Here is a 17,181-nt window from a genome sequence, read left to right as displayed (position 1 = left end):
CTCAGAGCATCCAGAATCCAGGTGAATTTAGAAATGTAGCATTCCATCACTTGTTCACCAATGAATCCTCTGTAGTGAATGGGTGCCGTCAGAATGAGAGTCCAAACAGCTGACAACATCACAGTAATCCACAAGCAATCCACACTGCTCCAGTCCATCAGCTAATCTCACAATTTATATTTATTATAATAATTTTTAAGAATAATTCAGAATTCTGGGGTGAAATATTTGCATAATAAGGCTGAACTGTCAACAGTGGTTGATTTGGGGGGTAAAACATCTGAATTCATAAGAATCACACAAAGCTAGAAAGACAGACTTTATTTGTTGTTGTTACATTGTAAATATTTTTTTCTTGTAAGTATTTGCTTAGTGTAAAAATGCTTTGACAATACTGTATGAAAAATAAATCATAAAGTAGGCTACTTACGTTTTTTGTTGAAAATTGAAATCAACAACCAAAAAAAATAAAAATAAATAAATAAATCAGTTTTTGCTAGCTGTTTGCTCTGTGTGTATCGTGTTACATTGGGAGCTCGAGCTGATAACAGAAGCTTCTTGGTTGATTGTGCAAACTGTGTTGCATTTGTATATTGATGGGGAGTAGACTTCATAATTGAACAGCCCTACATTAGTGTGTTCTTCAATTTGGGGGCGGAGCAATGAAGGGTGTGTTCTTTATTGAAGTTCTAGTCTCCGCCCACCCATCCTCCTCTACCAATCAGAACGCTCAAATCCAGCTCGGTCATAGCTGCTGCTGTAGAGGATTAAAGGTTTAAAGCTTCTGTTCTGGAGCTTTTAAAGGTTTGACTCCAAGATGGTCAAATCTCTCTCAAAATATTGAATATTAAGTTTTTAGTAATTTGGATCTCTTTAAAGAATTTTTTTTTTCTTATTAGTTATCGTCTTCTCACTTTATTTTCCCCCTTTCAACCTGCTGGAAGTATGAATGCAGGCTGCAACAGGGCCATATTAGAGAAAACTGTTTCAAAATAACATCAAATAACAGTATCCCTCACATTTAATCTTTTATTGATTATAGAGACAGACGCAGTCCAAACAACAAAAGCATCCATGAGGGTTTTGGTTTGTCATGTTTATTTAAAATACATGGCAGCATAATTAATTAGTACCGCTGATAATCAGTTTTCCAGCAAAGGCAGAGAATACAATTGTCTATTTTTTTATTCTTCTTCGCCTTTTTGACATCAAATGTAAACCACATAACACAGCAACCTGTCTGCAGTGCAAATAAGATGACGGCTAATTAGCTGTAGCGCTTCTCCAGGTCAAAACCTTCCCAACACTGAAACAGCATCAAAACACTCGAATCAAAAGCTTTAAATAAAGCTCGGCTGAACAGATGATCAAATACACGAGGAGAACAGGAATAATCTTTTATTCTAAACTCAAAAAAGCTAATTAAAAAAGAAAATACAACAGAAATAAAACCAGTGTTTAGTGCCACTTATTCATCAAAGTTAATTCATTCAAACAGTGAGATAGTTTGATATATTTTATCATCTCATATGTACCTTGTTTAAGAAGCGTGAGCAAAATAATAATAAAACCAAACCTATTTGGAAATATGACTGGGAGTCATTGAGAAATTATTATCAAATATAACCAGGGAACATTAGATTAAGGTATTAATCAGCAATCACTTGATAAATAACCTTTTTTTTGAAGTGAGGCAAGATTTCTTGATGAAATACACAATAAGAGTCAGCAAGACTTTTATTTTGAATTAATAGTTTTGTTCAGCAAGGATGCATTAAATTGATCAGAAGTTATAAAGGCATTTATAATGTTACAATATCAATTATTTCTATTCATCAAAGAATCTAGCAATCACCACAAATGAATAAAATATATATATATTTCAACACTGAAAATAAGAAATGTTTGTTGAGCAGCAAATCAGCAATAGAATGATTTCTGAAGGATCATGATGCTGAAAATTCAGCTTTGATGACGGAAATAAATTAAATGGTAAAATATATACTAATGGAAACCAGTTATTTTCTTTGCAATAACACTTCATGGTATAAAATTTTTTACTGATCAAATAAATGCAGCCTTGGTGACCTTTCGAAAAAATCTCTTACCAAATGAACGATAGTGTACTTGTGAAAATATGTTTGGTGAAAGAACGTGAGCGATTTGTGATAAACCACTAGTTTAGCATGATTCATTTGAACGAATGATTCTTTTGAGCAAACTGATTGACTGCCATTTTAAAACGTCACTGTGTAACGTCCCAATGTGAGTCACATTTCCAGTTTAGACTGCTGATGACGATAATGCAAGATCTAGTTTTAATGTTATCAGTTCCTTATATGAAACCAGCACAAACATTTAATTAAAGTACGAATGCAGATGTGAATACTTGCTGATGCAGTGCAAGTTTTTTGGCGACAACAAATCTCAGTTACGTTACTCAAACTAGCGATGAACCCAGCTGACAAAAATAAGGTCTAAGAACGATTCGCTAATGTACCCATTAGGTTATGAAAACATTTTCAATTTTCTATGAACATTCAAAAGGTCCAGTTTAAAAACAAGCAGATTTTTCTTGGTTCCAACATTCCATGATTATTTTGCCGACATTATGGGAATGTTACCATTGAATGTTCTCTGAACATTCTGATACAAGCAGTGACATTTAAAAATGTTTATAGAACATTATAGAAGAAAAAAACATTCCATGAATGAGGTATAAATAAAATTTTTGTGCCAATGTTTGGAGAACACTATTAAAGACCAGATAACTGCAACAAATGCTTTATTAACGTTACTGGAAGAAGGTTTGTCCATAACTTGCCAGAGAACTTTGCCAGAAAAAGTCACTGATGTCTGTACTATTAAACTAAACTGTCAGTAGCCGGGTTTCCATCCAAAGTTGCAAATTTTACTTTACTAAATTTAAATATCTCACATAAAACATTTACAAACAAGCGCCGTTACCATCCAACGAGTCAAAGAGAACAAAATCGTCACTTCCTGATAAAAACTGGCACTTTACGTCACTAAGAAAATAGGTACTGAATATAATATTTTTCCTATGTAATGTATTACTTGCACCTCAGAACGAGCAGATGAAACAAATTAATGCAGTTATTGCTTTCAGAGGTGGATGAATGTTTAAAAGTTCGGGGAGGGAATTATACAGTACATGAATACTTTGATGACAGACTTTGCTCAGCCATTTCCGAATGAACATATAACAACATTTCAGATACTGTGGAACAAGATGGGTCCACTGGTTAGTCAGGATTTGCCGTCCCGTAGCGTAAAGTCACATGATGTTTTGATGCACTTGGAGGAATTTATTCGCAAAATGCATTTCCATCTTCCATTAGCATTAAAAAAAATTCAGCATAAGTTAAAAAAACCACCTCAAGTGAGCGTGACTTTTTTTTTTTTTGTGAATTGAGGCATTTTAACCCCAAATTCTGTTTCCATTACTCGATTCTGATGCGATACTTCAAAATGTGCATTAAAGCAGGGTGATGGAAACCCGGCTAGTGGTATTCAAGTAGGTAGTTAAAACTGATCAACTAACTTGCAAGATTCTCATCAAAAGCTTTCTCAACCACAAAAACAGTTGACCTGAAAGTCAAAATGTGTTTTGAATCAAAAATTTCTTTCGGAATGCACACAATCAAGCATCTGACATTCACATACTGTACTTGCATATGGTATTTCTTGGGAAACTTCTTTTGGATATACGTCTAATTTTTTTTATATATATATATAAATTAAAAAGTAACGTTCCCATAGTGTTTGAAAATTATGAAATGGAATGTTCCAGTAACATTTTCTAAACCAAGAAAAACGTTCTAAAACGCATTTTGAACATTCCGAGTGTTTAGAACTTAATTGGAATGTTGGCAAAACATTCATAGAACATATTTTTGTTTGCTGGGAAATCCTTCTAAGCACAGGTGGAGGGCTGTAGTTCCAACAACACAGATTTGTGATGAATTTTGCAAATGTTTATTGGAACTGTGGATTCAGGAAATACCAAAATCACTGAACTATATTGGTATATAAGAAAGTGCATCCAGAGCGGTTCTAGACTGGGCACTAGCTCCAGCACCGACGTCTTGTTTTGGAAAAGGGGAACATATTAAATGTAAAAAAAAAAAAGCACATGAATTAAAGTTACAAAAAATAAATATATACAAAATAACACTTATCCAAGAAACCTACTGTTCCCACGATGCCAGAATACATGACCGCAGCAGCATGCTCATGTGATTATGAAAGAAAGAACAGTGCTTTCATTCACCTGCATGAAAGTAAAGTGTGAACCGCACTGAATCTAAAAGGTGCTTCGATAACGAATGTCGCAGGATAAACAGCCTACAGCCACAAAAACAAAAGCCAACGAATGGAGCACAAAACATCTGGAGAGGAAATGGTGAAAAGCGAGCAAACGAAACAGAACCGCATTCACATTATTGAGAAGTTCCAGTACGGGACTGGTAATGTTCATATATGATTTGACACAACGGAGAGTGACGCAGCTGGGAACCAGGGAAACGTCCTCCATGCTGGGTGGACGGTTAGTGTTCGTCTGGGCATGGGGACTGGGACAGGTACCCGTTGGTGCCGTTGGTCCCATTAGTGTGATGTTTCTGAGAGCGAGGAAGAACCTCGTCTTCATCAGAGCTGGACTCAATGTCACTGCGGTCATCCTTCGACACCTAGGAAGATATGAGAGACAGTTAAGATGACAGTACAGACTTTATCTAGCACTATATAGAAGTTAAATGCAGCCAGTACACAGGACAATTAAGTTTTTGTTGTTGTTGTCATTTTTTTTTTTTGCACCAAACTCTTTTTTTCAATCACATACTTACATGTAAAGGATTCCATTTTCCCGCCTTCGATGGTAGCGTGGAAGACAAACAAGAGAGAAGAATCACATAAACAGTAGAAAACAGCGTAAGCATCAGGTAAAAGTAGTTAGTGAAGCCAGTTTCAACACGAAACAGTGCTCACAACATGAAAAACATGTAGGGAGGGAATTGATTTCTGATTTTGATCACTGGATCACGAATGCAACATTTAAAGGCTTTATTTAAAATCATTTTTATCTCCTATTAAATTACTCAATTGCTCATGTATACACAAATACAAACTTCATGTTCGTTTGGAACACCATATGGAGACACATTACACGTATGAAGCATGTGTGTACATAAGCAATATTGGACATTTTCTGTGCAATATCACAGCTATAAATATTGATTTGAATTGTAGTGCTTCAACTTGGTAACATCAGTTTATTATAAAACAATTTATTGCATTTTGATGAATAATTATTAAGAAAATATATATTTTTGCAGTAACACACAGTAAGTTAATCATTAACAATAAGACCAGGAGCAAGCACGAATGTAAAAAACAGTCAATTTGATTTCACGCTGACTTTGAAAGCTACGTAATCAGCAGAAAATTCAACTCCCTCAGACTCCATGTTAACTGTTTACATCATTCATAAATGCAGCAATAGCACTATTCAGACAGTAATTGTTTCTCGTAGGGAAGTAAGGTAATTTCAACATTAACAAGAGCTAGATAGTGATTTTATTGCCATCCAAATCCAGAATGTTTTTCCTTCCTCCACCCGTGTGAAAACTCCCATCTGAATTACATACTGTTTTTGACAAGCACAGAGGTCGTACGGTAATTTAATTGCTATCTGAATCCACATCTTTTGTAATTCTTTGAAAACTGATGAGCTATGTGCTAACCTGCATGCATTTTAAGTAAGTACACTTTTGTTTATTATTATTATTATTATTATTACTGAAATGCTGGAATACTGAATACTGGAATCTTAAGAATACTGGGAGCTCTTAAGATAAAAAAAAAAGACAATAGCACTGCGCTGTGAACCATTTTGCCATTTTTATGGCAGCAACAGGTATGCAATAAAATTTAAAAGCATGTATTTATACAAATTTGGCCTTATGCAACTAATCATTTTACTAGTTGACCAAACAGTCAAATATTTTCTTTATGTAAATAAGGCTGCATCCAACATTTTGAGATAAAATGCAAGACAAAACTATTTAAAGGGGTTATATGATGCGATTTAAATTTTTCCTTTCTCTTTGGAGTGTTAAATGCTCTTGGTGCATGAAGAAGATCTGTAAAGTTGCAAATACCCGTGTGCAAATACTGAATTTTCAAACCCAAAGAGCTCTTTATAAAAGTTAAGAAGCCGTAACTTTGATTCTCGCTGTACTGTAATTTTGTTGTTGCGGCATCGCCATGTCGTGAAGACGTGTTTCATTGTGAAATCTAAACTACTTTGTTTTGCCTTCCAAAAGAGCAACTAGAAATCAGTGGTAAAGTTGTATTTATAACATTGTTCCAGAACAGTTCAACCCAAATATTCAGATGTGAGCAATGCATTTTATGGAGGACTGTTTCCCGATCCTGGAAGAGTAGACTACAATTCGTCTGTGGCACAAAGGCTGTTTTTATAAAGTGGGACAGTGGCGCGTCTTACTCAAAGCCTGTAAGTACATTTTCATATTTAAATAATTTGCCACAGATGATTCAAATGCAAGTTTTGAGCAGTATGGAGCATTGTTAGTTGTTTGTCATTTCTCCGATCACAAATGCAGACATGGCTTAATGTTAACGCAGCGCGATAGGCAATGCAACGTGTAAAAAGGCAGTATAAGTCATTATAATCAGTAATTATGTCCCCACTGGATGCAACAAATGCCTCGTTTGTAATGGGATTTATTGTTTTTGACTTGTAGCTCCAGTGTTCTGACCGGGACACACATCACAGCATTCGGCCAATCACAACGCACTGGATAGCTGGCCAAACAGAGCACACCTCACTTTTCAAAACGATGAGCTTTGTAAAAATCAATGAAAGGCAGGGCATAGAGGAGCAAAAATAATTTACAGTATGATGAAAATAATGTGTTTTGTGAACTAGGGTTGTGCCGATATACGATAGTATCGTGTATCATATCGACATAAGCAGATTTCTCTGTCGATAATCAAGACGATATTAGTCTCAATCTCCTATTAATGTATTACATTATAATAATAACTATTATTATTTTTATTTTTATTAGGCAGCCTATTATAATTTGGCTATTAAACTGCCCAGCTATTTCACTTCAGCACCGTATTTCTCACACACACACAACACACGCACACCACGCACGCGCAAAAGAGGATTAGAAGGAGTTGGTGTCCCACACATTTAATGGCTGGTACACAGCAACATGCTCTTCTCACACATGAGAGATTAACTCTTTCTAGGCGTTACAAATAAAGTAAAGACAAAATAATTACAAGGTGGCAGTGCGAACTTATCATCCATAGTGATTTTCACGTAGTCCTTCTCTTAAAGACTGATCACTTAACTTCTAACACTCACTATGTGGTGATGACGTAGAAGGACGTGAGAACCACTATGGATGATAAGTTCGCTCTGCCGCCTTGTTATTATTTTCATGCACACCACACTATAATGTGATGCATGCAAAATATATAGTTTCGGCCGTTAAAAAGTCTCCATACACAAACAGTTGTACATCATATTCAGATATAAGGCATTTCATTGCACTTTAACAAGTAATCTGAACGGCCTACTGTATATACGTGCAATATTTAGTTTAATAGTTTAATAGCATAGTTTAATGTCGCAGTTATGTTAGAATGCATTTCATACTTGTTTCTGTGGCGGTGTGTCGGTCTCATCATGTATGACTGATGCATCAGTTCAATTTAACTTTACTCATAATATATGAACTTAGCTGTTTTAAATATTTTATATTTAACGTGTTCGTTTATGCCCAATATTAGTGTTAAACTGCTGGACTTTAAATGAAATCTACTATTGATTTTCACCGTTGACATTTAGACTGAGCGCACCTGCTTGTTTAAAAACACCAAATAGTTCTGCTATGACAAGAAACAAAGAGTCTCTCTCTAGCTCCACCCATGCACGATAATATCGTGTATCGTCGATCTCACGGGCTGACGATATGACGATTCGAAAAATGACCACATCGCCCAACACTATCGTGAACCTTAGAACGCATAAACAGTGCATTACACAAAAAAATACACAAAATAATGTTCTTTTTAGCAACGTCATATAACCGCAGAGTGTCAATCCAGTTCTTATTATTAAATAAACAAAATAGTATTTTATGACTATTAAATTCATTGTCATGCTGAACGTGATTGCCCAAAGAAAAATGCATTCCCATGGTTTAGGATCACGAATTCACTCCTCCACAGAGAACACATATTCATCCAAACGCATGAGTTTTAGCACTAAGGACGAGCCATTCAAATGTATTTCCACAAACATCCGCCATGAAAAACTACTACTGTCTGAATAGGGCTAAAGATGATCTGAAATATGTCTGATAATCTCAATAACATGTCAGAGATCTGTCATATGACATCATTTCTAAATGAATGGCACGAGATCTATCAGTCCCTAGCAATGAGAGCTGTGTTCTTCTGAAACCTCACCTTTCCTCTGGAGATGGCCCTGCAGGCGATGCGCACTATGAGGTACGACCAGAAGGTGTGCAGGGCCTGCAGCAGGACGAGCAGCACGTTAAACACCCACCACGAAGGGTACGGCCCGACGATATCCCAGCTCTCAAACACAGTGGTGTTTAAAATCCTGCAAGCACATTTCATTACAACAAGGTGATGTTTCATTAGGACAAATATGTTCAACAAATATGGCTTCAAACTTAATAGTGATCTAAAACCAAAACTGTTAAATGAAAAAAAAACTTGAATGAAAATTAGAAATGCCAAATAAGTTTTAAAACTATTATAAATGAATCAACTAAAAATTTAAGTAAATTAAAGCTATAGAAATATTAAGACAATCTAAGTCAAATGAAAAAAAAAGTAAAATTACTGCTGTAGAAGTTAAATTAAAATGAAAAAAATATAAAAACTTATTCAGAATGTGAATAAATAATATTAATAAATTACCATTAATATGAATGACAAAAGCACATTTCAAAATTACAAAAATATAAAGAAGCTAATACTAAATAATAAATGTTATAATATTAATGGTTAAATTTCTGAACCTTTTTCTAAGACCTCACTGAATGTCTGTGATTCTAAATCTACAGTAGATCTGGAAATAAACTCTTTTTGGACTTTGTTTCAGGACTAAGTTTAAAACTACGTGTACAAATGATGACTGTAAAATAATAAAGCAACATTTCATTTGTGCAGGACTCTAGATCAAATGTAATGCAAATGAGCGATAACGATGACTCTTTAATGAAAGGTCAGATTTCACTGCTTCCACTGTAGCGCAGGTTGCACAAATCTCAAACTACAAAATGGGACAGAATCAGAATTTACATGAACTAGCATTGCAGCATATAACTGAATACTCTGTCAAGGCCATTTCATAATCATCACTAAATGACAGTAAAGACTTCAGATGGCGCTGTCACATCCATCATCAGTTCCTCACACGCCTCCTCAGCTGAATCCAGATTAGACTGTTTCTCTAATTCCATTAGAGTCTCACAATGAAGTACTCAAAAGCCATAGCAGACACTTAGACAAGATGAGTGAATTAAACATCTTCCCAGCATTAAATGGTTAATAAGGAAAACCAGAGGAAAAAGCACAAATGATTCATTCTGAAGAATACAATCAAATCAAATGAATAATGGGTGTGAAAAAAGTGAGATGTGCTACACCTGCTGTTAACATCAGACGCAGGCGGTCTGCAATAAATACAATAGAGTCCAAAACGTTACGTGATGTGATCAGATCAAACCACATTCAGATGTAGTCAGAATTGCAAACACTAATTCATCAGTGGGAAGCAGAAAGACTGGAGATGCATCCTTTGCATATGGACGATTGCACATTTAGGCATTGTGCCTATAATAAAACAGGGTGGATTTTAATGCTTTTATTAAAGAAATTGTTTTACTTTGCTGTAATGCAGCGATTGCAAATGCAATTGAAAAAGAGCTCACATGCATCCATCTCCTGTAAGCTGCTGCTGGGAAGTTTATATGATGCTGTACTTCTCTGACCATGTGAAAAGAGATGACATCAAAAAATGATGCACGATAAAACATGTCTGAAGTCATGTGTTGCATGTAGGAAAATCAAGTGTGTGTTTGTATTCATACTTGGCTATACTTTTAGTAACAATATTTCTCCACTGCAGTGTTATTTTATGACAAGTATTTATATACTATTATTTAAAGTATATCATGTAGTAAGTGATTAATATGAGAGCATCTATTAATATTTTTGAATTTAGCTTTTATTTTTATATTTCATATACATTTTTGTTTTAGTTTTTGTAATTTTATTAGTGCTATGTGAAATGAAATATCGTAAACTTTATATTTAGCTAGTTGCCAAGGCTAAATCTTTCATTTTAGTTTTCCTTAATCTGCTAAAATAAATATAACTGATTACTAAAATCATAATGACATATTTAAAACAAAATACCTACCAGAAATTACAAAAGCACTCAACAAAATTACTAAAATTTAAAAAATAAAATAACAAAAATTAACACACACACACAAAAAAACAACCATTAAAAAATATGAATAAAATTTCAGTAATACTAATATTTAAGTTTTTCATCTAATATTTATTTTATATCATCTTTATTTCAGTAAAGAAAAATATTATACTAGGTTTAATTAACTATAATGACTGTTAGTAGTTATTTCTTGGGGTAATCGACACAGATGCGCAGCTCCATTTTAGCCTAAACCTGTTTATTTGAGAAGTAAAGTGGTCTAATGAAATCAAGTTAAAAATAGTGGTTTTATTAAAGCCCCGTGCCATTTCTTCCAGTGATTAAATGCCTATTATAGCTGTAAGAAGCACAAGGCCATCTGTTTCTTTCGTTCTGAACTCGTCCACATCTCCACACTTCTGCTGTAGCCATAGTAACTATTACTTGGCAACATCACTGACTGAAGGTGTCAAAACCTGAAATGAAAATGCTGGTAAAGATGATCAAATAGACGATTTGAGATATACAGATGAGAATGAGAGGTTCAGAGGTGTTCAAGGACATTATAACCAGCACATCATCTGCTACTGACACGGCTGACTTACCATACAGGATACACTCCCAGCCTGGAGCTGATGAACACCAGGGCAAACATGACGAACAGGACGCTGCAGAGTCTCTGGCATTTGACATAGTTGGCCATTTTAGCAGCCTACAAACACAATTTGCAGCAGGATTTATATCAACACAACAGACATCTAATGCATGCAAATAGCACATCTTGCATCACCTATCTATCTTGATTCCTGATTGTGCAATATAATGGTATATATACATATATATAAAAAAGTAAAAAAATATATAAATATATTTCTTTATTTTTATCACATTATGTATCACAGTAACACACACACACACACACACACACACACACACACACACACACACATATATATATATACATACACACATGCACAACATGAAAGCGAGTAAATTAAAAATCATTTGTATATTTGAGCGGACTAGGCTTTAATAAATGATCTCTCCTTATCATGTAATTGATAGATCAGCCCACTAACTACCCACAATTAAAATCAGAATATGTAACTTTAAAACTTATGAACTAGTTAATTCCTGTTGCTGTGGGTTTTGACACGATTATACTGATAATTCACAGAATTGTGTCTTTTCTGTAACAGGAAGTCACCTCCAGCAGGACGTCGGCAGCATCATGCAGACACATGACCAGCGTTCCCACCCGAACCATGTTATTCACATATGAGAAGGTGATCAGAGAGATGGTGGCCACATGATGCAGGAACATCAGGAGAAAGTCCTGCAGGAAGTCACATGGAAAGTGGAAACGTTTTATGTACTTTAATCCTGCAAGGTGAGTGCACACAAATAAAAGTAAACATTTTACAAATTCGAAAGATGTATTACTCTGTATGAGCAAAAATGACTGAGAATAAGTATTTTAAGTTGCAAATGATTGCACTGGCGCCTCCAAGTTAACTGTCATGCCGTAAACACACTACTATTGATCTTCCACACTCCCTGCAAACACTAGGTTTACATTAGAGCGAGCGGCCAGTGAAGCTGCAACTTACATGTTTCAGATGATAAGACACATTTAAGGTCAATGAATGCATAAAACATGAATATATCTTTTAATCAAATGAAAATTGAACAAACTCTTTGTTTTTTGTCGTTAAATAAAACTTTTATTTTGACGGGCTGCCATAAAGACCTTTGAGTTCCTGTATGTATATGAATAGTGATAGTTTTACTGAAACGAAACTCAGTTTGTGTATTTATATCCTCATTTAGTGAGACAGGAGACGCAAGAATCACTCATGTCTAGTAGACAAAACCACACGTATGCACCATTCATTCTGAGAGTGGAGGTTTGATTCTCTCATTAAGATATAACAGCGGGCAAAAGACATTTAATTGTTTAATTCAAATCATTATTAGGGACAATTTACTAATTGCTGGATATTGGTAGTGACTTGTCCTAGTATCACTACTAAATCCTACGCACTTGATTCATCAACACATATACGCAGAACTTACAGGATTCATTTATAATAGTCTTTTTGTGGCTCAATATTTACAGAAAATAGTCCATATCGTAATCTGATTTAAGTGTAGCATACTGACCTACTTTGGATTTATTCATCCAACATGTGACAAATTCTGTGAAATTCCACGTTATACAGTAAATTCCATTTTTATGACTGGATTCCGTAATTCTGTCTGTCATCTGCATCGTGGAAATCTTAAGGCCCTGATAATTATTAACTAAAATAAAATGAAAATAATTTTTTTAATATATATATATTTTAAAATAGAATAAATGTAAACTGAAAATATAAAGGAGAAATATAAATATGTATATAAGTATAAAATATAAAACACAAAAAATAAACTTTCATTTTACTTCAAACTGTTGCAAAGACATAATTTTACATTTTCTTTTAGTTTAACTTGAAGTACTAAAATAACTAAAACTGAAACTAAAACTAAGAACCAAATAAACATAAAAAAACTAAAATGACAAAAACATGCAAAATCACACTCACTGATAATAAAAAAACATTAATAAAAAAAATAAATAAAATAAATAAATAAATATATATATATAATTTTTTTAAATACTTCAAGTTGACTCCCTGATGAAAGCACTTACTGCCAATTGCTAATCAATGACTAAGCTTGACCAAAGTTATTTCTGGAAATCTGTTACACCCACTGATCTATTTATGACTATATTATAGATCAGTGGTTACACCCTTTTATATAAATAGTGTTTTTAAATAATAACGCAAGCATATTCAGATGTTTTAAGAGTCCGAAATGTCCTGCAGAAGGAAGGACTGAGGTTTGCATTATTTATTAAATAAATACTTCCTTATAGCTACAGCATGTCCCTATTTTAGCAACTATATTCACAACTTGCTAATGTGTGCATAAGAAACCATGAATCAAATGAAACCGCTTCATTCTCAAACACTGCAAGATAAAGAAGGAGCCTTCAGTGTCCTCACATGCACTCTATTCTCACTGAGGAAAGTCTGTTGAAGAAAGCTCTTAAGAGGCCAGGTGTTGCATGCTTCCCTGCGGCATTGTGGGATTGCACGGACTCAGCGAGCAGGTTGATGATAATGATGATGATGAAGATGAGGAAGAAGTGCAGTGGGGTGAAAAACAGCAGAAGGAAGTAGAAGCAGGGCAAACAGAGAAGGGTTACACCGGTGATGTGGGAATGGGACAGAGCACATCCTCAATGCGTGCATGGAAAAACTGAAAGGAGAGAGCAAAGAAAAACAAGATTTGCATTTCCTGAAGGAAACCGAAGGACATGTAAGGCAGAAAAAAAAGATAGTATTTGAGTTTTAGGTTGTACGTAGGTTTTGAAGTTTTTTACTGTCAGAACATGTCTCGTTTGCTGTCAGCCGTACATAGAAAAAAAAAAGAAATTTTATATATATATATATATATATATATATATATATATATATATAAATAAAAAAACATATAATAGATAATTATTAATATAATTAGGTAATTGTTTTTAGAATTTATATTTTCTGTTTTTATTTTAACTTTAGTAAAGAAACTACTTATTTTTATAGTCATTTTTATTATATACATATACATGCACATATACATACATATATATATATATATATATATATATATATATATATATATATATATATATATATATTATTTGATTTAGTTTGAGATATTTTAGTACTTAAGCTAAATGAAAATAAATGTTGCCTTGGCAAATAGCTGAAATAAAAATGTATATAAACAACCTGAAATAAATTAAGTAATGAAATGTATTAATGGCTTTGGTAATGAACAATAACAATGCTGCTGATAAGCAAGTTTATAAAAATACTTTAGTTACTGTCTTATAATATCAATCAATGTTTACTCAATGTTTTATTAGTACCATAATAACCTTGTTGCATTTTTTTCTTTTTATATATATACATGTAGACTAAGTTTTTTTATATGATATTTTACATCAGTTAATGTTCTTGTATGTCAAGTAAGAAGTTTTTTATGATTTTAGTAATTAACACATTTTATATGCACAATTACATATATATATATATATATATATATATATATATATATATATATATATATATATATATATATACACTGTATATAGTAAATATACAAAATTAATAGCAGAAGTTTAATATGAAGAGTTAGCATTTTTTTTTTACAAACCCTAACCAGTGTGTTGCCATGCAAACAGTGTAAAAACAGAAAAACATGCCAACAATGAGAGGAGAAATGAGTCTGGCTCTGAGGGGCTGTGAAGGAAAGAAGACAAAGAAAATCTCTAAAGCACAGACTGCAGGTGCTAACTGGGATTTCAAGGAGTCTTCGACAGCAACTGTCCACCTGTTCAAACACACAGGCTGAGAATCTCCAGCACGGATGTGACAGAAATCACTTATGTCAGCTGCAGGAGAGCGCTTTTACATTGAGAGGACACTGTTGTAATCAACACGGGACAATTACACAGCTTCTGGAGCTGAATGAAGCTTTTGAGAGCGCTGAGGGCAGCTTGTCTACATTTGCATTCATTTACATGACATTCGTTTAAGACTGACGTCGTGTCCCAACGAGGCGCAGCATCAGAAGTTTAGTTTAGCAGTATGGAGCAAACAGCAAAACAGAAGATAAATTCGGTTATGTAACATGAATTATGCGAGCTATTCTGGGTACACACCACAAGATAATCGGGGTGGTTTTTGGGCCGTTTTTTTTCCTTCCGATAATCCTAGGTAATGTCCCGATTATCTTGGTCGTTCTAAAGATTAATTCATCAGATTTTCCTGAATCTGCTCGGAATATGTTGAATATTTCCGATTAGAAATCCTGATGTGTGCGGGGAACCCTGGGACAAACACGTGTACGATCTGGAGATTATCACGTGAAACTAAACAATATCCAATCAGAGAGTGAGCTGACAGAAGACGGAAGCATAACAAACCATGTTATGCTTGGAAGCCATGATTATACTCAAGTCTCGAGAGATTTTGCGAGATTTCCTGTGTTCACGATCAGAACTCTAGATGAAAATCGGTCGGTGTGTGGTGCGCTGTCTTTGTCACATCACGCCAACCACGCACTGTAAGAGCAAAATGGTTAAATCTAGGAATTTTCGTCCTAGTGTTTGTGGTCTCTCAAATTTAGAAAATATTTTTGTGTGAATCCAGCATTAGGTTTTTGGACCAATAAGATTTGACGTGGGCGGGGCAACCCAGTGTGACCTGAAGAAACACACACAGTGACAGAATGTCTCATTAAAAAATGGATTAGAAAAAAAAACTCAGATTTACAAGAGAGATTTTATCATTAGATATTTGCAAATGTATTACCAAAATGATTTGGTTCATGTGCATGAAAACAATTCTTGACTTGAAGTACTTCGCTATTCATTTATTTGTTCATTTAAAGTTTGAGATAATAAGTCTTATTTTCTGAAATAAGTGTTTTGTGCTCATCAAGGCTGCATTTATTGATTAAAAATACAGAAAAAAATCTGAAATATTGTGAAATATTATTACAATTTTGGAAACTGATTTATTTCAGGATTCTTTATTTAATAAATCAAACATCTGAACTTTTTTATTTAATTATAGTACAGTATACCACTATTAGACCAATATTTTTTAACAATATTCACACTTGCTCCTGTATTATCAAAACGCCAAAGCTAAAAATACATTTCCACCAATTAATATTACACAACTTAAATCAGCAAAATCTATGGGACACCCATTTACTTAAAGTATCTTCCAAATGCTAATTTAAAAACTGCAATTAATGCTCATGACAATGCATTAATAAAAATGAAAATCATGCATACTGATCATAAATACGTATTTTTCCATAAGCTTACATGCATATGGTAAGTAACACAATGAATATTAAACACTGCAAGCTTCAGCTGAAATTAAGCGGAAGCAGTTATTAGTGGTCAAGAATACACACGTTTAAAAAGGAAGTTCCCCTGAAACCAAAAAAGCCCTTCCGCCCCTGTACAGCAGAGGAAACGAGACCCACACGTCACTGCTAATAAACCCAGCGCGGTCCCTCTCATGAGAAACTCAAACCGCTGCAGCAGACACGTCTAACCAGACCAAAGCATCGCTCACTGCCTCCCACAACGCTATCTTTCAAGTTCAGATCATGATCACAGTGCAAGATCAGAGGCTGTAAACTCATGCTTACGTACCTTTCTTCTGATGTCTGTGAACTGCGAGAAGAGCAGCGACAGATAGAAGGACAGCTCCAGTACGTAGTAGTAATGCAAATCCACGGTTAGCGGCTAGAAAAGTCAGACACAGTATAATCAACACAGAACCACATTTACAACAGCCCTAATGAGTATTTTGAGAAAACATTATTGGAGTAATCACTCCAATGCATCAGTTAACATCTGGTGAAGTGAAAAGCTGCGTGTTTGTAAGAAACAAAGCCATTATTAAGAGGTTTTAACTTGTTGCTTAGCTAAAATATGAAATCGCTATCTATAACACTGCTTTCTCTGTCAGAATGAGAGTCAAAATAGCTGATAAAACTTTTTTTTATCAGCTGTTTGTACTCTC

General features: G+C 34.3%; 1 protein-coding gene across 1 annotated transcript in view; it reads right to left on the bottom strand.

The window, feature by feature from the left end:
* Positions 1-1,382: 1,382 nt before the first annotated feature.
* cers6 (ceramide synthase 6) overlaps positions 1,383-17,181 on the bottom strand; it is a 34,677-nt gene continuing 18,878 nt past the window's right edge. Inside the window, exons 6-11 of the mRNA XM_052606616.1 lie at positions 16,809-16,901; positions 11,742-11,870; positions 11,140-11,246; positions 8,533-8,689; positions 4,869-4,892; positions 1,383-4,712 (exon numbers count right to left, since the gene is read on the bottom strand). Coding sequence (XP_052462576.1) covers positions 4,572-4,712; positions 4,869-4,892; positions 8,533-8,689; positions 11,140-11,246; positions 11,742-11,870; positions 16,809-16,901 — 651 coding nt within the window. The 3' untranslated portion in view covers positions 1,383-4,571. The remainder of the gene's footprint in view (positions 4,713-4,868; positions 4,893-8,532; positions 8,690-11,139; positions 11,247-11,741; positions 11,871-16,808; positions 16,902-17,181) is intronic.

This window comes from Carassius gibelio, chromosome A9 (assembly GCF_023724105.1).
Source record: "Carassius gibelio isolate Cgi1373 ecotype wild population from Czech Republic chromosome A9, carGib1.2-hapl.c, whole genome shotgun sequence".
NCBI classification, from domain to species: domain Eukaryota; kingdom Metazoa; phylum Chordata; class Actinopteri; order Cypriniformes; family Cyprinidae; genus Carassius; species Carassius gibelio.
The sequence above is the reverse complement of the archived record's forward strand: the minus strand, read 5'-3'. Positions and strand labels throughout refer to the sequence as shown.